A 25,619-nucleotide genomic window follows, 5' to 3' on the forward strand; every position below is an offset into this window, starting at 1 on the left:
GGACACATTTTTAATATGAATATAGATAAACCAAATCACTTTTTTTCCCATTTAAAAAAATTATGGTAAAATACACATAACAAACTTACCATTTTCACTGTTTTGAAGTACACAGTTCAGTAGTATTAGATACATTTCATTATGTTGGGTATCTGTGACCACCATCCATCTCTAAAACTCATTTCATCTTTTAAAAGTGAAACTTTAGGCTGGGCGCAGAGGCTCACGCCTGTAATCCCAGCACTTTGGGAGGCTGAGGCAGGTGGATCGCTTGAGGATGGGAGTTCGAGACCACCCTGACCAACATGGTGAAACCCCGTCTGTACTAAAAATACAAAATTAACTGGGCGTGGTGGTGCACGCCTGTAATCCCAGCTACTCGGAAGGCTGAGGCAGGAGAATTGCTTGAACCTGGGGGATGGAGGTTGCAGTGAGCCAAGATCATGTCATTGCACTCCAGCCTGGGCAACGAGTGCAGAACTCTTTCTCAAAAACAAACAAACAAACAAACAAACAAAAAAACCCAACTCTGTGATTATTTGACTATGCTATAATGTGTGTAGGTGTGAATGTCTTTTTTGTTTATTTTACTTGGGGTTTGTTGAGCTTCTTGTTTCTGTAGATTAATGCTTTTCATCACGTTTGGAAAGTTTTCGACCATTATTTCTTCAAATATTTTTACTGTCCCTTTACTCCTTTTGAGACTCTCCTTATAGGTAAGTTCCCACCCCACCCCCCCGACAGAGTCTTGCTCTGTCACCCAGGCTAGAGTTCAGTGGCGTGATCTCAGCTCACTGCATCCTCCACCTCCTGGGTTCAAGCAATTCTCCTGCCTCAGTCTCCCGAGTAGCTGGAATTACAGGCGTGTGCCACCACGCCCGGCTAATTTTTGTATTTTTAGTAGAGACGGGGGTTTCACCATGTTGGCCAGGCTGGTCACGAACTCCTGACCTCCTGATCCGCCCGCCTCGGCCTCCCAGAGTGCTGGGATTACAGGCATGAGCCACCGTGCCTGGTCATAGGTAAGTGTTTTACACTTGATAATGTCTCATACATCTCTGAGGAGCTGTTTGTTTATTTATTTTTTTATTTTTTATTTTTTGCCAATTGTTTTCTATGCTTTTGTTTGAATAATTTCTATTTATTTGTCTTCAAGGTTACTGTTTCTTTCTTTGTTCATCTTAAATTGTCTGTGTTGTCACTTTAGTGGATTGTTGATTTTGATTACCAGATTTTTAACTGCAGCATTTCCACATTTCTTTTTTATAATTTTTGTATTCTATTTGAAATTTCCTATTCACTGAGTGATTCACATACTTTTTTTTTTTGGAGATGCAGTCTTTCTCTGTCACTCAGACTGGAGTGCAGTGGCATGATCTTGGCTCACTGCAACCTCCACCTCCTGGTTTCAGGCGATTCTCAGCCTCCCGAGTAGCTGGGACTATAGGTGTGTGCCACCACGTCCGACTAATTTTTGTATTTTTAGTAGAGACAGGGTTTCACCATATTGGCCAGGCTGGTCTCGAACACCTGACCTCAAGTGATCTGCCTGCCTCGGCTGGCCTCCCAAAGTGCTGAGATTATAGGCGTAAGCCACCACACCTGACCCATACTTTCCTTTAATTCTTTTTTTTTTTTTTTTTTTTTTTTACAAGTGGTGTCTCACTATGTTGTCTAGGCTGGTCTCAAACTCCTGGGCTCAGGCAGTCCTCTTGCCTCAGTCTCCAAAAGTGCTGGGATTACAGGTGTGAGCCACCACACCTGGTCTCTTCTAATTCTTTAAACATGGATTCGTTTGGTTCTTTGAACATATTTATAGTACCTGCTTTGAAGTTTTCGTCTGCAATATTCAACATCTGGGAACACTCAGAGACTCCTCGTGTTGACTCCCTTTTTTACCTGAGTGAGTTATATGTTCTTGTTTCTTTGCATATTGCAATCATTTTTTGTTAAAACCTGTATATTTAGATAATATAGTTTTGCAATTTTGGATTTTTTTTTTAAGAGACAGGTTCTTGCCCTGTTGCCTAGGCTGAAATATAGTGGCACAATAATAGCTCACTGCAACCTCAAACTTCTGGGCTCAAGCAATTGTCCCGCTTCAGCCTCCTGAGTAGCTAAGACTACAGTTGTGCACCACCACGCTTGGCTAAAGCTTCAACTTTTTTTCTTTTTCTTTTTCTTTTTTTTTTTTTTTGAGACAGTCTGTCTCTGTTGACCAGGCTGGAGTGCAGTGGCGCGATCTTGGCTCACTGCAACTTCCGCCTCCTGGATTCGAGCGATTTCCTGCCTCAGCCTCCCGAGTAGCTAGGATTATAGGTGCCCGCCAACATGCCTGGCTCTTTTTTTTTTTTTTTTTTTTTTTTGTATTTTTAGTAGAGACAGGGTTTCACCGTGTTAGCCAGGATGGTCTCGATCTCCTGACCTCGTGATCCGCCTGCCTCAGCCTCCCAAAGTGCTGGGATTACTGGCGTGAGCCACTGCACCCGGCCTTTTGTTTTTATTTTAGAGATGGGGTCTTGCTATGTTGTCCAGGCTGGTCTTGAACTCCTCCTCACCTCAGGCAGTCTTCCCACCTCAGCTTCCCAAAGCATTGGGATTACAGGCATGTGCCACTACACTTGGCCATGGGTTTTGATTTTTTTTCTCACCTTGAAGGTTGTTTTTGTTTTGCTTGTTTAGTAACTTGCTTGGACTAAATCTTTGAAGTCTCTACAGTATGCAGCTGCTGATGTCTCTTTTCAGTTTTTATTTTTATTTTTATTTTTAAGATTGGCTTCCTTGGGTTCTCTGTCTCCATTATTTAGGGATCAGTCAGATTGGTAAGAGATTATAGTTAAACACCTCGAGCCAGTAAACTTTCAGCTCCCTACTAATGGATCTGTATGTGAGCTGGAAGTGCATTCTTACTTCAGGCCATTTTCAGTTCTTCCCTGGCTTTTGCTCTCTGCCAGATTCTCTTGAAATCTCTGTATGTGCAGCTTCTGATGGCCAAGGATGTATGAGTGGCTTGAGTGTGTTCCAGTCTCTTATATGTGTGTGTATCGTCTAGAGTCAACCAATTTGGGGAGAGCTTTTCAAGCCTCTTGTGGCTGTCTCACCTCCTACAACTACGTGTTATATCCCTGGCCTAATCCACTAGTCTTCCGTGTTTGCCCCATTAACTTGACAACACTCCAAATCCAACGAGTCCTCTCAGGCAGCAGCATGCCCTGCTTAAACTAATACCCACAGAGCTGGGGTTGGGGGAGGGGCAGGAGTCTGGTAGCAGCTCAAAACTGAAAACCACCATTTCTGCCTGAAGTTCAGTAACTTAATAAATAAATGCTCCCAGTTTGTTTTATGCCTTTGGTTGAATTCCAGAGCACTGAAATAGGTTTATACAGCTGTACTGAAAGATAATTTGTTAATCTTTTTATACTGTCATGTCAAATGTGAGAAGTCTGACAATTTTTTTTTCTTGTAGATATTGGGTTTATAATACTTTTTTTTTTTTTTTTTTTTTTTTAATTCAAGGCCAGGCGTGGTAATCTCAGCACTTTGGGAGGCTGAGGTGGGCAGATCACGAGGTCAGGAGTTCGAGATTAGCCTGGCCAACATAGTGAATCCCCGTCTCTACTAAAGATATAAAAAGTAGCCAGGCATGGTGGCATGCGCCTGTAGTCCCAGCTACTTGGGAGGCTGAGAAAGGAGAATCGCTTGAACCCAGGAGGCAGTGATTGTGGTGAGCCGAGATCATGCCATTGTACTCCAGCCTGGGCAGCAGAGTGAGACTCTGTCTCAAAAAAATTAAAATTAAAATTAAAAAATAAATGAAAGAAATTTAAATCAAACCATTAGAGGGTTCCTATAATATTTCTGAGTAATATAGTTAGAAAATCCAGTGGATTAGCTGATATCTCAATACTTTATGCACTTTTCAATTTCTGTATTTCCCTGATTGTCCTAAAAACCAGAAAATAGGAAAGCTGTTCTCCTACCCTCGAAATATAAAATTATAGGATTTTGAGCTGTGTTAGGAGTTTGATCTGAGGAAAATATGATTCTATAGAATGATATATTTTCCTAAAGTTTCCTCATGGCTAAAATAAAATAGGAACCAGATACCTTTTTGTGTAAGCTTTTAATGGAAGTATAATGTGTACAGAAAGATGTACAAATTATAAATACACAGCTTGATGAATTTTTATACAGTAAGTACACTTATATATCCAGTACTATACCACACTCCCAGAAACAATCTTAAGTAATTTCTGTCCTTGTCGCATTTCTAATATGACAGTTTGGCCTTTGTGTTTGTGTGTTTAATATTATATAAGTGGAATCATACAATGTATACTCTTTGTTGTCTGGCTTTTTTGGCTTAGTACGTTTATGAGATTAATCCATGTTGTATGTAGCAACATTTCATTGTTGTATAGTGTGTTCTTACATAACCACATATGATTTTCTGTTATCTTGGGCAGGAAAGGATTAATTCAGCAGGCCCAAGTTGCTCAAGTCTTTCATGTTCCCAAGAGGACCATTTTCTGTGACTGTTCCTTGACAGGCCAGAATTGAGCTGTTGGAATATTTTGCATTTTGTGTGATTGAATCTTTGAACTTGACTGTTCCAGTTTGTGCAAACAGCATTATTTATGGTGAACACCTTTCCTTCTCATGAACTAGAGAGCTTTGGTAGCTGGTCATTCATTGTGTGCCTTGAAGATCACCCGCCAAGAAAAACCCTGGGCTCCTAGGCTTTTGTGAGCTTCCATAGCCGACAACACTTCACATAATGTTGTTATAGTTTCTCTTTTTCTTTTCTTTTCCTCCGAGACAGAGCCTGGCTCTGTTGCCCAGGCTGGAGTGCAGTTGCGCTATCTCGGCTCACAGCAGCTCCGCCTCCTGGGTTCAAGTGATTCTCCTGCCTCAGCCTCCCGAATCCCGGCTAGTTTTTGTATTTTTAGTAGAGATGGGGTTTTGCCATGTTGGCCAGACTGGTCTCAAACTCCTCGCCTCAAGTGATTCACCCGCTTCGGACTCCCAAAGTGCTTGAGCCACTGTGCCTGGCCATTGTTACAGTTTATTGCTGGAGGGATTAAATGCTTTATGTGTGACTCCACTGGGAGAGGACTCTTAGAAGCATGCACCTGGCTTCCTCCAGACTTTGCCTGATGTCCCTTTTGCCTTTGCTGATTTTGCTTTGTGTCCTTTTGCTGTAATAAACTGTAAGTATAACAGTTTCAGAGTCCTGGAATCCTCTTAGCAAATTGCTGAACTTAAGAGATGGTCCTGGAGTCTATTGACACAAATCCATTCTGGTGTTGGACATTTGGGTTTCCGGTTTTTGCCTATTACAAATATTGCTGTTGTAATATTTCTTGTATATATCTTTTGGTGAACATGTATACGTGTTTCTTGGAGTATATATCTGGGAGTAAAATTGCATGGTTGTGTTCAGCATCACTATGTAGTGCTAAAAGTTTTCCAGAGTGGGTGAACAATTTACTCTTCAGCCAGGCAGACTCCATGTCTTCACCAGCAATTTGAATTCTGGTAGGTACATTATGGTCTTAATTTGCATATTCCTAACGACCAATGAAGTTAACCCCCTTTACGTATAACATATATTTATTGGCCATGTGAATATCTTTTTGTTAAGTGTCAGTTCATGTGTTTCATCAGTTTTTTAAAAATTGGGTTGTGTCCCTTTTTCTTATTTGTAGGAGTTCTTTATATATTCTAGGTACAATTTTTTTCATGTGTACGTTTGTCTCTATATGCACACATATACTTATTATTGATATCTTTTCCTTATTCTTGGATTGTCTTTCTTCCTTTTTTTTTTTTTTTTTTTTTTTTTCGAGATGGAGTCTTGCTCTTGTTGCCTAGGCTGGAGTGTGCAGTGGTGCAATATGGGTTCACTGCAACCTCTGCCTCCCGGGTTCAAGCAGTTCCCCTGCCTCAGCCTCCCAAGTAGTTTGGAATACAGGCACGTGCCACCAAGCCTGGCTAATTTTTGTATTTTTAGTAGAGATGGGGTTTCACCATGTTGGGCAGGCTGATCTTGAACTCCTGACCTCAAGTGATCTGCCTGCCTTGACTTCCCAAAGTGCTGGGATTACAGATGTGAGCCAGAATGCCCAGCCTGGGATTGCCTTTCTGTTCTCTCTCTCTCTTTTTTTTTTTTTTCAGGGTAGGTAAAGTATTTTTATTATAAATTTCAGGATCTAAAAAATGATTTATTACATTTGCTAAGATTAAGGTGACCTTTAAACCAAGCCACGTGTGCCCTGCATAGTGACGTCGTGACCCTCGGGCATGGAAAAAGACACAGGTCTACCCAGATAACCCGGATAACCTTCTGAGGTCTCTTCAGCCCTTTTCGCTAGTGGTCACCCACCACTATGGTTACTTGCCAGCAACATCTCTATTGCTGGATGGTCCCTGTGTATAACCCTGGTCTAGTATATTTTTTCCAATATGTGACCTCAGTCTTACTACTGACTAGTTCTGTGGGTCTCTTGCTAGGTGGTAAGGATTTTTATACTTGGGCTTATAGAGGCAGTTAGATCATAACTTTTATGAAATATACAGTGTCCTAAATATCACTGAAATAAAAAGTAGGAAAAAGAAGCTTGAATTTTAAGACTGAGGCTGCTCTGAAGATTCTAGTTTGGCTTTCAGAGTTCAAGAATGGCGGCATCTTCACCTGAATTCTTCAATGTCAGGGCCTTTCTGTTCTCTTAATGCCTTTGGATGACACTAATTTTAATTGAATTTAAGTTTTTATGTAGTTGAATTTATTTTTGCTTATGGTTAGTGTTTTTAAAAAATCCTGTTTAAGACAACTTTTTCTACCACAAACCTTAATTGGTTTATTGTTCTCATGTAGTCCTATCATCCAAAAAGATCATTGTGTTTCGTAGGGGGTCAGTATTCACTTTGGTTGCAGAAGAATATATAGTTGAACCAGCATCATTTATTGAAAAAATTCTTCTTTCCCCACTGTACTGTGTCACCTTTGTCATAAATGAGACAACCGTCCATATATGGGTTTGTTTCTAAATTTTTTAGTATTCTGTTGAGCTATATTTCCTTGTGCCAACACCATCCTGTGTTAACTTCTATAGTAATATGTTTTTTTTTTGGCGGGTGGGGGGAGCCATGGAGTCTCACTCTATCACCCAGGCTGGAGTGCAGTGGTGCGATCTCGGCTCACTGCAACCTCCGCCTTCTGGGTTCAAGTGATTCTCCTGCTTTAGCCTCCTGAGTAGCTGGAATAACAGGCATGCACCACCATGCCTGGCTAATTTTTGTATTTTTAGTAGATACTGGGTTTCACCATGTTGGCCAAGCTGGTCTCGAACTCCTGACCTCAGGTTATCTGCCTGCCTCAGTTTCCCAAAGTGCTGGGATTGCAGGTGTGAGCCACTGCGCCCAGCCATAATATCTTGTATAAATTCCTTAGTGTGGTTCATTTTCCTCAAGATTGCCTTGGTCTAAGCCTTTTTTATGTCTGTATATATATATTTTATAATCAGCTCTTCAATACCCACAAAATAATCTGCTAAGAATTTTTATTATGATTGCATTGACTATAGATTGATTGTGGAAGAATGGACATATTGTTTTCTGCTTTTTTTTTTTTTTTTTTTCTTTGATTGAGAGTCTCACTCTGTTGCCCAGGCTGGGGTGCAGTGGCTAGATCTCAGCTCACTGCAACCTCTGCCTCCTGGGTTCAAGTGATTCTCCTGCCCCGACCTCCTGAGTAGCTGAGACTACAGGCATGTGCCACCACAACTGGCTTTTTTTTTTTTTTTTTTAAATAATAAATATGGGGTTTCAGCGAGGCTGGTCTTGAACTCCTGGTCTCAAGTGAGTATGTTGTGGAGAAATACTTTGAGACTGTCCAGATATCTTGTTCCTTTTCTGTTGTCCTACTAATTTTAGCATCCATAAATGCTTGTCTGCAACAGTTTTTACTGTGGTATTTGTCTAATGACATCTGTTTCCCTATTTTGTTCAAGATCAACCTCGGCGAAACCCCATCTCTACTAAATTAACCAGGCATGGTGACGCACTCCTGTAATCCCAGCTACTCGGGAGGCTGAGGCAGGAGAATCGCTTGAACCCGGGAGGTGGAGGTGGTGGTGAGCCGAGATCGTGCCACTGCACCTGAGCCTGGGTGACAGAGTGAGACTTTGAATCAAACAACAACAAAAAGACAGTATGTCTGTTCTTTCCCAATTATTCTGTGGTCAATGCAATCATAATCAAAATTCTTCGCAAGTTATTATGTGGCTATTGAAGAGCTGATTATAAAATATATGGAGACATAAAAAAGACTTAGACTAAGGCAATCTTGAGGAAAATGAGCCACACTACAGAATTGGTCATGGATGAAATCATGGGGCGTTGAAGCTGTCTTCTTGAGTTGAGTCAGTTCCTGAGTTGGGGCCACAAGATCAGATGAGCCAGTTTATCGATCTGGGTGGTGCCAGCTGATCCATTAAGTGCAGGGTCTGCAAAATATCTCAAGCAGTGATATTAGGAGCAGTTTGGGGAGGGTCAGAATCCTGTAGCCTCTAGCTACCTGATTCATAAACCATAATTTCTAATCTTGTGGCTAATGTTGGTCCTACAAAGGCAGTCTAGCGTCCAGGCAAGAAGGAGGTCTGCTTTGGGAAAGGGCTATTATTGTCTTTGTTTTAAAAAACTATAAACTAAGTTTCTCCCGAAGTTCATGCTATGCCCAGGAATGAACAAGGACAGCTTGGAGGTTAGAAGTAAGATGGAGTCGGTTAAGTTAGATCTTTCACTGTCTCAGTCATAATTTTGCAAAGGCTGTTTCAAGTTTACAGTCAGGCTGTAGCCAGTTTTCCACCTGTAGTCTAGATACCTGTGGTTACTAGAGTGTAGTTCTTCAGCCCAGGTGGAAAGCCTTATTCCCTAAAATTTAATGCAGGGACTGGTTATAGGCACTCTTGCTCTGTGAAAGTGCGGATATTCTAGAGTACTGAAGTACTCTATAGGATTATGTGGTCATAGGACTTTGTGCACTTTTGGCAGCCATAAGAGATCTGGGGCACCATCCTTTTTGAATCTCATTCCATTCAATCCTGCAAGTATCCCACTTAGAAGTCCCACAGTTTTCAGAGAACTATGCTTGTGATTGTTATCCTGGTGCCATATCTGTAGGTCAACAGCTTTGAGAGGAAGACACCAGGGAGCTTACTGTGTGACCTTTTAGTACCCTTTCATTTATGGCTATTTTTTCCTACTCCTCTGATTTGGGAGGTTTCTTTCTGGGTTCTGGAAAATGAACTTCTTCAAGGTCTTCTCTTTCACCTTCAAGTGCTACTTTTCTTCAGCTCTTTTTTTGTTGTCAGTCTTTTCTCATCTGTTCTGTATCATCCAGAAGCGCCTTATGATTCTTGGCTTTCTAGGAATGCTGTAAATTTAATTTCATGTTTTTTCTGTTATATCTATGGAAGTGGAGAAACACAGCTCTGTGTATGTTTATTACATGTAGATATTTCTAAGCTTTGTTGTACTGGAAGACAGTTCATTTCTTAAAACTTTATGGTTATTGTTTTAAAAGTGATAAGTGTCATTTTTTTTTCATTTAAAATGTTTCCTATTTTTTTCAGGCAAATGCCATTTTATTTTATGTTTACTGTAGTCCTTCTCAAGAATACTTAAAAGGGATATTTTCCTTGAGTTATTTTTATTTATTTATTTAGATAGATAGATAGATACAAGGTCTTGCTCTGTTGCCCAGGCTAGAGTGCAGTGGTGCAATCATAGCTCACTGCAGACTTGATCTTCCGGGCTCAAGGCAGTCTTCCCACTTCAGCTTCCTCAGTAGCTAGGATTACAGGTGTATGCCACTGTGCCTGGCTAAGCTTGAGATTTTTTTTCATACAGAGATGTTAAAAATGAAAGCTTTGATCTTCTCTATTTAATACACCTTTTATTATTAGGTTTACTTTATTCTGATAACATTTGTTGCCTTTTGTAGCTAAATTATTTACATACTTTATTTTGGTTTTTAAACTTCATCATAAGCCTGAGTAGAATATATCTGTTTTATTTACAACTGCTTTATTTTATGAAGGTTAGCCTTTTAAAATTATTAGTGACTTGTTTTACTTTTTTCTTTAGTAAGATTTCACTGTTTCCTTTTTTGGGGGAGGGTGGGTAGAAAACAGTAGAAAAGTTTTTAAAAGCATGGATTGAACATTTTTAGAGGAATTGCCTGCATGGTAGCTTGATTGCTCAGAAATGGGCCCATATGGTCAGAAATTACATGAGATCTATTTAGTGTGCAACTCATTAAGTATGTATTTTGTCATTCATCCATAGATACGGTTTTGCCAAATTAAAATGATGATCTCTTATTCCTAAACTGCATCACCTGTACAAAGGGAATGCAGGTTTGCATCATTTTCCATGTAGAATTCTAGCAGTGGTCTGAGGTCGAGAGGGTGAGGTTTGAGGTGGGGGCAGGGAAGGATCAGCACTGCTGCTCCTTTGACAGCATGAGAGAACCCTGGAGGTGTTGGTGCAGTGTTGACCAGCACTCACTCCACCCTGTATTTCCCACTGAAAGAAACTAAGAGGAAGCCTGTGGGGAAAGGGAGTCAGAGGAATGTCGATAGTCTCTTATCTCTGATCTGATAGAGTATAGAAGGGAGAATGTGGGACTGAGAGACAATGGGTTAATAATGGACATGATCAGGCTGGGAGCGGTGGCTCACGCCTGTAATCCCAACACTTTGGGAGGCCAAGGTGGATGGATCACAAGGTCAGGAGTTCAAGACCAGCCTGGCCAATATGGTGAAACTCCACCTCTACCAAAAATACAAAAATTAGCTGGGCGTGGTGGCAGGTTCCTGTAGTCCCAGCTACTCGGGAGGATGAGGCAGGAGAATCGCTTGAACCTGAGAGGCGGGGGTTGCGGTGAGCTGAGATTGCACCACTGCACTCCAGCCTGGGCGACAGAGTGAGACTCCATCTCCAAAAAAAAAAAAAGTTGACATGATCCGATAAGCATTTTTTAAAAATACGTTTTTGTTTTGCATTTTACCATGTTTTTGTGATGCATGTGACAAATCAAGTTATTCAACAGTTCTAGTCTTTATATTCTTTAAAGAAAATTTCTGTATCTCTGTGACTTACATTTATTATTTTTGGAAGATTTTTTCTTATAACTTTGGTATTTCACTTGAAATATTTGGTGTCCTTCATTTGCGTTTCTTTTTCTTCAGTACAGGCAAGTAGAGTTCAAATGTCAGTAGCTGAGATGACAAACTTTTTCTAAACCTTAAAAATAATGTTGTTAGAGGAAAGGTTGGAAATAATTTGTGAGTAGATTTTAATTTCCGTTTTTTAAAGACTTAATTTTTTAAAGAGTCATTTAAGGTTCACAGCAAAATTGAGAGGAAGGTACAGAGATTTCCCCTGTATCCCTTCCCCTACATATGCATACCCCCCCCCCTTTTTTTTTTTTACTATGGACATTCCTTTCTAAAGGGGTACATTTGTTTTATTTGATGAACTTACATTGACATACTGTTATCACCCAAATTCTGTAGTTTAGGTTTCACTCTTGGTATTCTATATGCTGAGTTTTGATAAATATATAATGCATGTATCCACCATCATAGTATCATACAAAGCATTTTCATTGCCCTAAAAATCCCCTGTGCTCTGCCTATTCATCCCTCCCTCCTTCACAGTCCCTGGCCACCACTGATCTTTTTATCGTTTCCATAGTTTTACCTTTTCCAGAATGTCATATACTTGGAATTATACAATACAATATGTAGCCTTTTCAGATTGGTTTGTTTCACTTAACTATGTGCATTTGAGGTTCCTCCATGTTTTTTAGTGGCTTGGTAGCTCATTTCTTTTTAGTGATAGTCTGGATGTACCACAGTTTGTTTATTTATTTGTTTTGATTTTATTGATATTTTATAATTTTTCATTGCAGGGCTCATTTATGTAGCATGCCATTAAGAGAGGCAGAAAATTTTTCCTTTAACTTAAATTTGAATTTGTCTTGATGTTTGTTTGCTTTTTGTAGGTTCTACATGAAACATTTTCTCAACACACATTCCTCATGAATGGTCTCATTCAAGGTGTAAAGGTAAGAAAGAATTTTTATGTGGTTTGTAATGAACCAAAGTCGGGAATCCTTGGTAGTTTAACTCTGGAAGTTTTAGTGGGACTTTGGGAAACAAATACTATTTGTTCTGGAGACTGAAATCTAAATTTTTAGCTGGGTTATTAAAAGTCACTTTAAAATACAACACAAATACATAAGGCATAGAATGGTTTACTGGCAAATAGCAGTGTGAATACTCTATAGGCCTAACTTCATTTTTATTATTGTGTACACAAAAGGGCTTAATTATTATGTAACTTTTAACTTCTCTGCCTATCAACAGAATGAAGTGGGCAATTGCTACCATCTCCTTTTTAGGTATACTAAAAAGAAGTATATCTGAGGAAGAAGGAAGCCAAGCTGGTAACACTGGCCATGGCTTTGTAATAACTCAGCCACTTGATTTAATTAGTCTTAATTCATTATGTCGATTTTAATATGATATATATAAAAACGGCTTTAAACCGTTTTCCTGTTTGCACCGAGAATACTCACCAGCGGTGCTGCATTTACTCCAAGATAACTTTGCCACAAAACATGTTGCTTTTATTATTATTTTTGCATTGCTTTAGTATATAGACTTTGGAAACAAAAGACATCATTCTATTGATAGCATTCTTTTTCCTCATTTTTTATTTTTTTTGAGATGGAGTCTCGCTCTGTCACCAGGCTGGAGTGCAGTGTGGTGAGATCTCGGCTCACTGCAGCATCCGCCTCCCGGGTTCAAGCAATTCTCCTGCCTCAGCCTCCCGAGTAGCTGGGACTACAGGCATGCACCACCACGCCCAGCTGATTTTTGTATTTTTAGTAGAGACAGGATTTCACCATGTTGGTCAGGATGGTCGCGATCTCTTGACCTCGTGATCTGCCTGCCTTGGCCTCCCAAAGTGCTGGGATTACAGGCGTGAACCACCGCACCTGACTGTTCCTCATTCTTTTAAATAATTTTTTTTTTTTTGAGATGGAGTCTTGCTCTGTTGCCCAGGCTGGAGTGCAATGGTGCAGTCTCAGCCTACCGCAACCTCCACCTCCTGGGTTCAAGCGATTCTCCTGCCTTAGTTTTCTGAGTAGCTGGGATTTCAGGTGCCCACCACTATGCTCAGCTAATTTTTGTAATTTTAGTAGAGATGGGGTTTCACCATGTTGGCCAGGCTGGTCTCGAACTGCTGACCTCAAGTGATCTGCCCACCTTGGCCTCCCACAGTCTTGCAATCACAGGCATGAGCCACTGCGCCTGGCCTGTATTCTGTTTTTGGTAGTGGTGTTTCCAGTTACAAACTATAGTAACACTCTATCACTGAAAATGTCAAATCCTAGAAAACGCAGCACTTCTACCTGTGATGTTAACATTGTTCTCGAACAGTTACCAGCTGAAGATTCATTTGATGAATCCACTTTTTTGAAATAGACAATTCTGATGATTCAGGTGATTCTGATGTTAGTTCTGTTTAGAAATAACTCCAAGAACACTTTTTATATTTTATTTTCACATTGAAAAATCAATCATATTTGCTTCAGCCTCAAAGAGTGTGTGTATGTAAAATCATATGAATGCTGGCAGTGAGCTGCACTTGTTTTTTCTAAATAGGAAAAGAGTTAAATAGGGGTTTAAAGTATAATAGTATTTTTTAGTCTCTTATAGTAAAGCATATGAGTATAGGGTCTAATTTGTGCTTTCCAGTTTAGATAATGTCAATCTATGCATAATTATACGTTGTACTGAACAACATACTTAAAATTATTCCCAAGGCTGCACGCGGTGGCTCACGCCTGTAATCCCAGCAGTTTGGGAGGCCAAGGCAGGCGGATCACGAGATCAGGAGATGGAGACCATCCTGGCTTAACATGGTGAAACCCCATCTCTACCAAAAATACAAAAAATTAGCTGGGCGTGGTGGCGGGCTCCTGTAGTCCCAGCTACTGGGGAGGCTGAGGAAAGAGAATCACTTGAACCTGGGAGATGGAGGTTGCAGTGAGCTGAGATTGCGCCACTGCACTCCAGCCTGGGCGACAGAGCGAGACTCCGTCTCAAAAAAAAAAAAAAAATTATGCCCTAGTAATGTGCTGAATTTAGCCATTGTAGTTCGTTATTTTTCATAGCTCTTAAAAAACATTCATATAATAAATAATGTTAAATATTAATAAATAATATTTATTATTTGCCTGTTTTCAAAAATAATTTGAGGATATTTATATGTAAAACGGCATTTTATTTATTTTTTATCATTTGGGTACTTTTTTTTTATAGCTGTATGTCTTTTTACTAAAGAAAAGCCAAGTTCAAATGCCCAACAGTAATTATGTTGAACACTTAGTACACATAAATAGACCAAAGGCTACTGAGAACACTGGACTTAGATAAAAGTGTTACAGGTATAACTACAACTTAATTTATGAATAAATAAGAAAAAAGTCCCTGGCTGAAAAGGATAGTGGAGATTTATTTCTCAATATTCTTTAATTTGGACCACCCCCACCAACTGAGCCGACGTCCCAGGGTTAGATCAAAATGACTGCTCTCCCCACCAGCAATTACAGTATTTGACACCACTAGCTCCACTGGTTCAGAGGAGAGAGTGTTTGGCCCGTGGCTCTACCTGGTTCCAGCTTCAGGAGGCCAACCCATGCCTTTGGTCACCTGAGACTTTTTAAACAGCATTGGCACTTGTAGCTGGTCTGAACCATTTTGAATGCTACCACCCAGCAGAGAGGAGGCTCTCATTAGATTCTAAATCTGCTATTTAAATTACTTTTCAATTAAAAAAATAAACTTATTAGAATAATGCCACCTAGGAATGTTGTTAATCTCTCCATTCAGCTTTTGGCTGATATATGAGACTACAAATATTAAATATAGCCTTTCCCACAGGTGCAGCTTCTGGGGATTGGTCTACAGTGTTCAGAAAGACACATTGCATAAAAAAAAGTCAGGCTAGGTCAGACACGGTGGCTCACGCCTGTAATCCCAGCACTTTGGGAGGCCGAGGTGGGCTGATCACCTGAGGTTGGGAGTTTGAGACCAGCCTGACCAACATGGAGAAACCCTGTCTCTACTAAAAATGCAAAATTAGCCGGTTGTGGTGGTGCATGCCTGTAACCCCAGCTACTTGGGAGGCTGAGGCAGGAGAATTGCTTGAACCTGGGAGACGGAGGTTGCAGTGAGCCGAGATCGTGCCATTGCACTCCAGCCTGGGCAACAAGCACGAAACTCCGTCTCAGAAAAAAGAAAAAAAAGTCAGACTACTGCAGGAGCTCCAGTGGCTTCTTCTGCAAATGAGGGCTTGGCAATTATCAGTGGACGGACACAGAGTGTCCAGCACCAGGCCATGGGCCTTCCTGCTTCCTGAGTTTCACAAGTAGGATGCACATGAGGGGTGCAACCCATACCTCTGTTGAAGGAAGGCTGTAGTACTTTCCAGGACACAGCCTGGACGAATGATGCCAAACTTTCTATGCACAGATGAGTCAACCACAGTTGAGCCAAGGTAACACTCAGGGATCTGGCTATCCCTAGTTTGTCCCCCATCATTGACCAAGGACAACTGAGGCCAGAGGTCTTATAACTCCATGGCATTCAGAGAACTGTCCTGGGAGCTGAGGTCAGCACTAGTGAGAGCAAGAGGATGCTCATACATCTTGGCCAAGTCTTGCATAAAGGCATAATCTGGAATCCGGATACCTTGTAAGAGGAGTAAAGGGGTTTAGGTCGTTGTTGAGCTCCTCTGAACGTTCCATCACCAGGGACACTGGTCCTGGCACTAGGTCTTTCAGGAGCTCCTGGGGTACTACTCTCATACAGCCAGTAACTTGGCCTTCCTGCAGCCCTTGAGACGGTACACAATGCGCAGGGCCACTGAGCAGCTTGCCGGGCAGGACAGGCCATGTGGCATATTGGTGGGATGGCTACCATGGTGCTGGTGTGCAGCTCAGCCATGGCTGAACACTCTGGGCTTGCCCCCTCGCTCTGTCCCACACTGGCAGCCACTGTGGCCCTCGGATCCCCCTGGACTGACTACAGATAACAAATACAGCCTTTCCCACAGGTGCAGCTTCTGGGGCTTGGTCTACAGTGTTCAGAAGGACACATTGCGTAAAAAAAAAGTCAGGGTAGGTCGGGCACGGTGGCTCATACCTGTAATCCCAGCACTTTGGGAGGCCGAGGTGGGCAGATCACCTGAGGTTGGGAGTTTGAGACCAGCCTGACCAACATCGAGAAACCCTGTCTTTACTAAAAATGCAAAATTAGCTGGGTGTGCCAGAGACATCCTCCCATTTGGGTACTTTTTATTATTTAACAAACACTGGATACATAAACAAGTGAAACACAACCTGGACATGATTTACAGACTTTCTGTTTCCAGTTAAAACAGAGAACTATGACTAAAGTATTAGTAGCATACAGAGTTTATGCATAAGTACATTTCTAAATAAAATTCCCAATTTGCCACTCTTTTGTTTGGAATAATCCTCACAAAACCATTAGAATCCTAAAGTAAAAATACATTTATTACTTACATCAGAAACAACGAATTCAGAATGGAAAGTAGTTAAAAATCTGAAATGTTTTTTCTCATAAACTTGGAAAGAAACAATGAATTCAAAATGGAAAGTAGTTAAAAATCTGAAATGTTTTTTCTCATAAACTTGGAAAGAACTACCTTCTACTTCCATAAATACATTATGCTTTATAACAATGTATTGTGTTGCCACATACAACAGACCTTTATGAACTGCTAATACAACTTTTCAGTCTCACTCTGAACAATTCTAGATTGTTGAGAAACCTTTTGTTGCTGTTGTTGAAGTATATTCTACAAATATAAAAGAAAAAATTGTGAAATAACAATTAGGGTAAAATTTTAAATTTAGCAAAAAATATTCTACATTAAACTTAAATAGTTTAAAAATCAATACTTTAAAAATTTTGTTTTTAACAACTATTATGACAAAATTTAGGTAATTTGTGTTTACCACTAATGTGCAACAATATAATCCTACCAGTGGCTGAATAGGAAATTTTAGCAATATTCAAGACTTGTCTTTTTTTTTTTTTTGAGACGGAGTCCCACCCTGTCGCCTAGGCTGGGGTGCAGTGGTGCGATCTCGGCTTGCTGCAACTCCCCGCTGTCCGGGTTCAAGTGATTCTCCTGCCTCAGACTCCCAAGTAGCTGAGATTACAGGCACACACCACCACACCTGGCTAATTTTTGTATTTTTAGTAGAGACGGGGTTTCACCATGTTCGCCAGGCTGGTCTCAAACTCTTGACCTCGTGATCCTCCCGCCTTGGCCTTCCAAAGTGCTGGGATTACAGGCGTGAGCCACTGTGTCCGGCAAAGACCTGTCTTATTTCTTGGTGGTTTCAATATCCACACAGATTATCCTTCCAATAATAGTGGTCTTTCAGTTCCTTGATCTATTTCACTCCACTCTGTTAGCCATTCACTTATAATAACTCTAACCATTACACAGTATTAATAACGGCAAACTTTCTAAGGGATAGGTACTCATTATTCCCTTTCATAGGTAAGTAAATTGAGAGAGAAAGATAATTTGCCCATTGTTTCACAGCTGCAATTGCTCAAACCAGAATTTTATCCCAAAAAGTATTGCTTCCAGCATCCAAACTCTAACCATTATACATATTGTTTCTCTATATATCCTAGTATTCAACCACTACCTCCTTACCATTCTAGCTTACTCTATTTTTTACTACAGCTCAGTATATCAGCACTGAAAACCCATCCTACCTGCCTTTCACTGTCACCCCTACCCCTGTATCCTCACTTTCATCTTTCTTGGCTTAAATTCTGTGGTCAATCATTATAATTACTGCTTTGCATATAAAGCGTGCCCTCTTTTTACTCTGTCACACTTGGTTGGCTAAACCCCAACACTTGAAAATTTAATCCTCCAGCTACTCTGTCTGTAGGCAATACCTTTTCCACCATCTAATGACCTTAACTGTGTCACTAAATAAATAGAAGCAATGCAAAGAGAAATTTCAGTCTGCCATCACCACATCTACTATCCACCTACATGTATCTGTTCTCATATACTCTACTTCCTCTCCTGTTTCTAAGGATGAACTGTCCTTGTTCCTTGCTAAAGCCAGCTTCTTCACATATCTCATCCATTCTCAAGAATTCAGCAGTTATGCCTTTTTTCCCCAGTATTTTAAATTTTCCCTCTAAATTATTCCTACCAGCATACAAGCATTCTAGTTCTCCAATCTAAAAACAAAACCTCTTTTCCTTTTCTCCTCAGGCTACTACCCCATTTCTTTCTTTGCCATGCTATCTTACATTCATTACAAGTAGACTTCCACACTCACTTTTCCACCAGAATTATTCCGAATCTTTTTCCTTCTTTTTTTTTTTTTTTTTTTTTTTTTTGAGATGGAGTTTTGCTCTTGTTGCCCAGGCTGGAGTGCAATGGCACGATCTCGGCTCACTGCAACCTCCGCCTCCTGGGTTCAAGCGATTCTCCTGCCTTAGCCTCCCGAGTAGCTAGGATTAGAGATGCGCACCACCATGCCCGGCTAATTTTGTATTTTTAGTAGAGACAGGGTTTCACCATGGCCAGGCTGGTCTTGAACTCCTGACCTCAGGTGATCCGCCCGCCTCAACCTCCCAGCGTGCTGGGATTACAGGCGTGAGCCACCATGCCTGGCCCCTTTTTCATTCTTAAAAGGCTTTCTTTACTTGCTTTCTTCACTTGACCTAGCATAGTTTTCTTTCTACCTGTTAGGCCACTCATTCTCAGTCTTCTTATACTCTAATTCATCTCTAGATGACTTATAATACCTAATACTGTGTAAATAGTTGTTAAACTGTATTTTTTAATTTGTATTTTTTATTGTTGTGTTCTTATTTTTAATTGTTTTCTTCCAAATATTTTTCACCCATGATTGGATGAATCTACAGATATGGAGCCTCCATATACAGAGGGTTGCCTGTGTAGAGATTTAAACTAGTTGCATGGACAATGGGCAAATGATCCAAACTAGATCGGTGATATTTCTCCAGAGGAATTTTCTGCTAGTGGTATTGCGATTTTCTCAGTCTACTGGGGTTACTTAACTTGTAGTAAGCCTAGGATTGCAAAAACTGTCCTGCTTACTACATTGAGACACCTTACTAAGAATTGGTGAGAGAACCCAGATGACACTATATGAACAACTCCTTCCCTGTGTCCATCTAGCTATGCCTGAAGCTAAACTTACCCACAGCTTCTTTTATATAAAGTATTAATAATAATCCTTCTTTTGTACGAGGAAGCTCTCTTCTTTCATTTGCCTATTAAACTTTCCCCTCCTTCACCCACCCATGTGTGCCCATGTCCTTAATTTTCTTGGTGCAAGATGATGAACTGCAGGTATTTCCCCAGACAACGAAGCTGCTTCACTTTGAGTCCCTCCTCTTATCAGTTTACCTGTGTCTGCTGTCCTGGGTTAATCAGTTGGTGGCTGATAGGGGATTGGAATCTGTTCCTTTTTCTTTCCAATTATGTGAACTTGGAGACTTCCGAAGTTGATTTTCTCTGAAAAGTTCTATTCAATTCACCAAACGTATTTGAAAACCAGTGTTTACCAGGCCCTGTGATAGGCACCACGGGTACAGAGATAAGAAGAAATGTCATCCTTCTGACCTTAATCTCAATTTTGAATCCAGTAGAGAAGGTAGACAAATAACAAGTGATTTAATGGAGTGCTGAAATTATAATAGAAGAGCTAAGAGACTAGATAGAGGAGGAGGTGCTTCTCTCCCAGGGTTGGGAAGAATCACTAGCAGTTTCCAGGCTCCAAGTGTGGGATGGATGTGCATGCAAAGGCCTGTTGGCACGCAGGAACATTGTATGTCCAGAAAACTGGAAGTATCGCATGCAGCCACAGCAGAGGATGTGTGTTAGGAGCCGGGTTTTGGAGTGTCCTATTTATGTGATGTGCTGAGGAATTTTTAAGATGTATCATGAAAATTCAGATACACAAAAGAATAGTGTGATGAATACCTGTGTACTCATCACCTATTTCATTATTCATCAGCATTTTTCTACTCTTGTCCATCCCTGCTCTCCCCACCCTGCTGCTTATCTGTAGCATTGAAATAAGGTGGCCAGCCAACAGAGTGACTGGCAAATAGTGGGCAAGCAGTGAATGTGAGTTCCTTGACTTCCTTTGCTTCTGTGTGGTGTTATCTATGTCAGGCTCTCTTCCCCTTAGTTTCAACTGTAGTTGTTGTTCAGGTTGGATTATCTCCTTCTTCCTAAACTCATCAGGCAGAGAGAACTTTACTTTGATTGACAAAGTTGACAAAGAATCTAGTTTTCTTTTGATCATTAAGCATATGTACACTCCTCTTCTTTATCCCTGTGAGGCCCTGGGGATAGTATATGGTGTACATTCATTTGGGTGTCATTGTACCAGTTAATGCAGTTTTGTGCGGAATTGATATGCCATATATATTTATTAAAGTGATTCAAATTTCTAGCTTCTTCCCGTATGCTTGGTGTGTGTTCATCTTAAGGGTCAAATGTGGGTATATATATATCATGTCATCGCTCTTTTCTAATTTCTTCTGGAAAACAAGCTTTTTTACTTCTTCCTTCCCTTTCTGATAGAACATTTACATTTTTGGTTATAATTTTATTTTAGATTTTATTTTAATTAGACAACAGTTTTGCTCTTGTTGCCCAGCCTAGAGTACAAAGGCGTGATCTTGGTTCACTGCAGCCTCTGCCTCTCGGGTTCAAGTGATTCTCCTGCCTCAGCCTCCTGAGTAGCTGGGATTACAGGCGTCTGCCACCACACCCGGCTAATTTTTTGTAATTTTGTATTTTTAGTAGAGACGAGGTTTCACCATGTTGGCCAGACTGGTCTTGAACTCCTGACCTCAAGTGATCCACCCGCCTCGGCCTTCCAAAGTGCTGGGATTACAGGCATGAGCCACCACGCCAGGCCTAATTTTATTTTTTTAGTTGTAGTTTGTATTTAATGTTTCAAAGTATTATTCTGTTTTGGGGGCAGTACAATGAATTAGAGCTAATACATTTAGAAAATATGAATTACAGGTAATTGAGGGATCAGATTATAAAACTAACCTTTGCTTTGGTTTCCTCTCCAGGGCCTGCTCTCTTTTTTGAGTGCCCCACTCATTGGTGCCCTGTCTGATGTGTGGGGGAGGAAGCCCTTTCTCCTCGGCACTGTATTCTTTACCTGCTTCCCAATCCCACTGATGAGGATCAGCCCATGGTGAGTGACTTGGCCCTTCACCTCCTGACTGCTTGTTTTGAGTCACATGTAAATTATATTTGCAGAGCACTTCTTAACTATTACAAAGCAGTTGTGCTTGTGTTTTCATTTGATCTCTCTGGTAATACTGAAAACCAGTTTGGACAGTTGTCATTACATCCATTTTATAAATGGGGTAGTGAAGACATTCTAGAATTAAGTCTGAGATAAGTTACTTAGGTGAAGAAATTTTATTTTTTCACATTGCTAGAAGAAACATGCTAGATACTAGAAACATGCTAGAAGAAAACTTGGATGAAATAATCTTTAACCTGGTATAGGGAGAGGCTTTCTAATTCTAAATCCAGAGCCAGTAAAGGATTAATAAATAATGTCTACAAATACCAAAAAACGTTTGCATGGACAAAGTGTACCATAACATCAAAAGACAAATGACTACAAAAAATCTTTATCACATGTAAATCACCATACTTCACTGATAAAGGGTTAATCCTGAGGCCGGGCATGGTGGCTCACGCCTGTAATCCCAGCACTTTGGGAGGCTGAGGAGGGCGGATCACCTGAGGTCAGGAATTTGAGACTTGCCTGACAAACATGGTGAAACCCTATCTCTACAAAAAATACGAAAATCAGCCAGGCGTGGTGGTCCACATCTGTAATCCCAGCTACTCGGGAGTCCGAGGCAGGAGAATTGCTTGAACCAGGGAGGCGGAGGTTGCAGTGAGCTCAGGTCGCGCCATTGCACTCCAGCCTGGGCAACAAGAGTGAAACTCCGTCTCCAAAAAAAAAGAAAAAAAGGGGGTTAATCCTTACTTTGTAAATGTTTTAAAAATTGAGGGGAAAAGATTAGAAATCCTATAGAAAAGTGGGCAAAAGTCATGCACAGACTCTTTACCAAAAGATGTATAAACATGAAAAGATGTTCGTTCAACTTCACTCATGGTAAGAGAAACGTAAATTACAACTACACTGAGATACCATTTCTCACCCATCAGATTGTCAAAAGCTTAACCGTACTCTCTACGGATAAGACTGTGGAGAAACAGGCATTTTCATACATTGTTGGTGGGAATGCAAAATGTTTTAAGTCCTATAGAGGGAAGTTGGCAGTATTTAATTAAATTATATATACACATACCTGTTGACACAGCAAGCAAGCGCAGGGATAAATAAGAATTTATCCCTTAAGAGTCACCTCCAGGCCGCATGCAGTGGCCCATGTCTGTAATCCTAGCACTTCGGCAGGCCCAGATGGGCGGATTGCCTGAGCTCAGGAGTTTGAGACCAGCCTGGGCAACATAGTGAAACCCTGTCTCTACTAAAATACAAAAAATGAGCCAGGTGTGGCGGTTGCCTGTATTCCCAGCTACTCAGGAGGCTGAGGTACGAGAATTGCTTGAACCTGGGAGGCAGAGGTTGCAGTGAGCTGAGATCATGCCACTACATTCCAGCCTGGGCAACAAAGGGAAACTGGGCCGGGAGCTGTGGCTCATGCCTATAATCCCAGCACTTTGGGAGGCCAACGCGAGGTCGGCAGTTCAAGACCAGCCTGACGAACATGGAGAAACCCCATCTCTACTAAAAATACAAAATTAGCTGGGCATGGTGTCACATGCCTGTAATCCCAGCTACTCGGGATGCTGAGGTCCTGAACCCAGGAGGCGGAGGCTGCGGTGAGCCGAGATCACGCCATTGCACTCCAGCCTGGGCAACAACAGCGAAACTCCATCTCAAGAAGGAAAAAAAAGTCACCTCCAGTGATACGAATTACAGGTACACATGATTACTTGTCAGCATTATTTATAGTTGCAAAATATTGGAAGTTGCTTGGACATTCAAGCATAGGAAATGGATTGAATAACACATGATGGAGTCAAATATAACCGTGAAAAGAATGAAGAAGGCCGGTCACGGTGGCTCACACCTGTAATCCCAGCACTTTGGGAGGCCAAGACGGCGGATCACAAGGTCAGGAGATCGAGACCATCCTGGCTAACAGGGTGAAACTCTGTCACTACTAAAAATACAAAAATTAGCCAGACGTAGTGGCACATGCCTGTAATGCCAGCTACTCAGGAGGCTGAGGCAGGAGAATTGCTTGACCCCAGGAGGTGGAGGTTGCAGTGAGCTGAGATCACACCACTGCATTACAGCCTGGGTGACAGAGAGAGTGTTTGTTTCAAAAAAAAAAAAAAAAAAAAAAAAAAACAAGAACAAATGTTTTAGGAAGATACTTTTAAGATATGTAAATAACTTTTTTTTTTTTTTTTTTTTTTTTTTTTGACAGGGTAGGGTCTTGCTCTGTTACCAAGGCTGGAGAGCAGTGGAACAGTCATGGCTCACTGCAGCCTCTACCTCCCGGGCTGTAGCCATTTTCCCACCTCAGCCTCCCAAGTAGCTAGGACTATAGTCATAGTCTGGCTGGAGTGCAATGGTGCAATCTCAGCTCACTGCAACCTCCGCCTCCCGGGTTCAAGCGATTCTCCTGCCTCAGTCTCCCGATTAGCTGGGATTACAGGCATGCACCACCACACCCAGCTAATGTTGTATTTTTAGTAGGGACGGTTTCTCCATGTTGGTCAGGCTGGTCTCGAACTCCCGACCTCAAGTGATCCACCCACCTCGGCCTCCCAAAGTGCTGGGATTACAGGCGTGAGCCACCGTGCCAGGCCCATGTTAGTTTTTTAATATTTTTTAATATGAGTGTGCATATAGTTGTTAGTATGTTATTTTATTATCTCTTAAATGACTACAGGATCTGTGGTTATATCTCCTCTTTCATTGCTGGCATTATTTTTTTGTTTTTTTGTTTTTTTGTTTTTTTTTGAGACGGAGTCTCACTCTGTTGCCCAGGCTGGAGTGCAGTGGCGCGATCTCTGCTCACTGCAAGCTCAGCCTCCTGGGTTCATGCCATTCTCCTGCCTCAGCCTCCCGAGTAGCTGGGACTATAGGAGCCCACTACCACGTCCGGCTAATTTTTTTGTATTTCTAGTAGAAACGGGGTTTCACCATGTCAGCCAGGATGGTTTCGATCTCCTGACCTCGTGATCCACCCGCCTCGGCCTCCCAAAATGCTGGGATTACAGGCGTGAGCCACCGCACATTGCTGGCGTTCTTAACTTGAATCTACTCTATTATTTTAGCATCAGAAGATTATGAATTTTACTGATTGTATTAAAAAACAATTTTAAGCCAGGTGCAGTAGCTCAAGCCTGTAATCCCAGCACTCTGGGAGGCCAAAGCAGGCAGATCGCTTGAGGTCAGAAGTTTGAGACCAGCCTGGCCAACATGGTGAAACCTCATCTCTTCTAAAAATCCAAAAATTAGCCGGGTGTGGTGGCGTGCACCTGTAGTCCCAGCTACCTGTGGCAGGAGAATGGCTTGAACCCAGGAAGCGGAGGTTGCAGTGAGCCAAGATCACACCATTGCACTCCAGCCTAGGCATGGTGAGACTCTATCTCAAAAAAAAAAAAAACAAAAACAAATTATATTGATTTTCTCTTTTCACTTTTATTGATTTCATCTTTTACCTATTATTTCCTGTCCTCTGCGTGCTCTGATTTTATTTTGCTCTTTTTCTGGTTTCTTTAGGTGAAAGCTTAAATTATTGATGTGAGACTTTTCTTCTTTTCTAATATATGCTTCTAACGCTGATTATTTCCCTCTTCACAATGCTTTATCTGTATCTTACCACGTTTTATATGTTTTATTTATATTTAGGTCTTTATTATTTTTAATTTCCCCCAAGATTATAACTCATGAGCTATTTAGAAGAATGCACTTCAATTTCCAAATGTTTGAGAACTTTCCTTTCCTTCCCATTTTTATGTAATTAAAGCTTATACTATAGACACATTAGATTAAAATTCAATTACACTTGTTTAGTTACATTGTATAGGTTGTTCAAGTATCATTGGAGCAAACTTTTCAAATATTAACTTTATGTAGTGGTTGTCAGTCTTTTGCACTTGTAGAGTGGCAAGTAAAAAATACCCTTGAAAATATGGCCCTCAGGCCGCTGGAGAAGCTCACAGAGACAGAAATAGTGGGAATTTTTTGAGTCCTCAGTGCTCATTACTTTCTAGGCCAGCACACAGGGATCCAACAAAGCCAGCGTTAGTGTTCATTAAAGGGCAGTGGGATAGAAGGATAGAGAATGCCCTGGTATCACCTAGCTGGTTCTAATGACCCATGCAGGATCCCATGGTATAAGCTG

The 25,619-nt window shown here is 41.1% G+C and overlaps 1 protein-coding gene and 1 pseudogene across 17 annotated transcripts in view; one reads left to right on the plus strand and one right to left on the minus strand.

Moving 5' to 3' along the window:
* Positions 1–25,619, plus strand: part of LOC104007940 (major facilitator superfamily domain-containing 14C) — a 142,203-nt gene that overhangs the window by 42,919 nt on the left and 73,665 nt on the right. For 14 of the 17 annotated variants that reach the window (XR_010148905.1, XR_010148904.1, XR_010148903.1 and 11 more), the window contains exons 3-4: positions 12,074–12,136; positions 21,276–21,403. Coding sequence is in view for 1 of the 17 variants with exons in the window: in XM_054658314.2 (XP_054514289.1) it covers positions 12,074–12,136; positions 21,276–21,403 (191 nt within the window). In the remaining 16 variants the exon portion in view is untranslated. Of the gene's footprint in view, positions 1–12,073; positions 12,137–21,275; positions 21,404–22,769; positions 23,177–24,595; positions 24,850–25,619 lie in introns of all 17 variants that reach the window. The other 3 variants (XR_010148906.1, XR_010148911.1, XR_010148912.1) reach the window with 3 other exon arrangements.
* Positions 15,505–18,290, minus strand: LOC112208011 (threonylcarbamoyl-AMP synthase-like; annotated as a pseudogene).

This window comes from Pan troglodytes, chromosome 11 (genome assembly GCF_028858775.2).
Source record: "Pan troglodytes isolate AG18354 chromosome 11, NHGRI_mPanTro3-v2.0_pri, whole genome shotgun sequence".
Taxonomy (NCBI): domain Eukaryota; kingdom Metazoa; phylum Chordata; class Mammalia; order Primates; family Hominidae; genus Pan; species Pan troglodytes.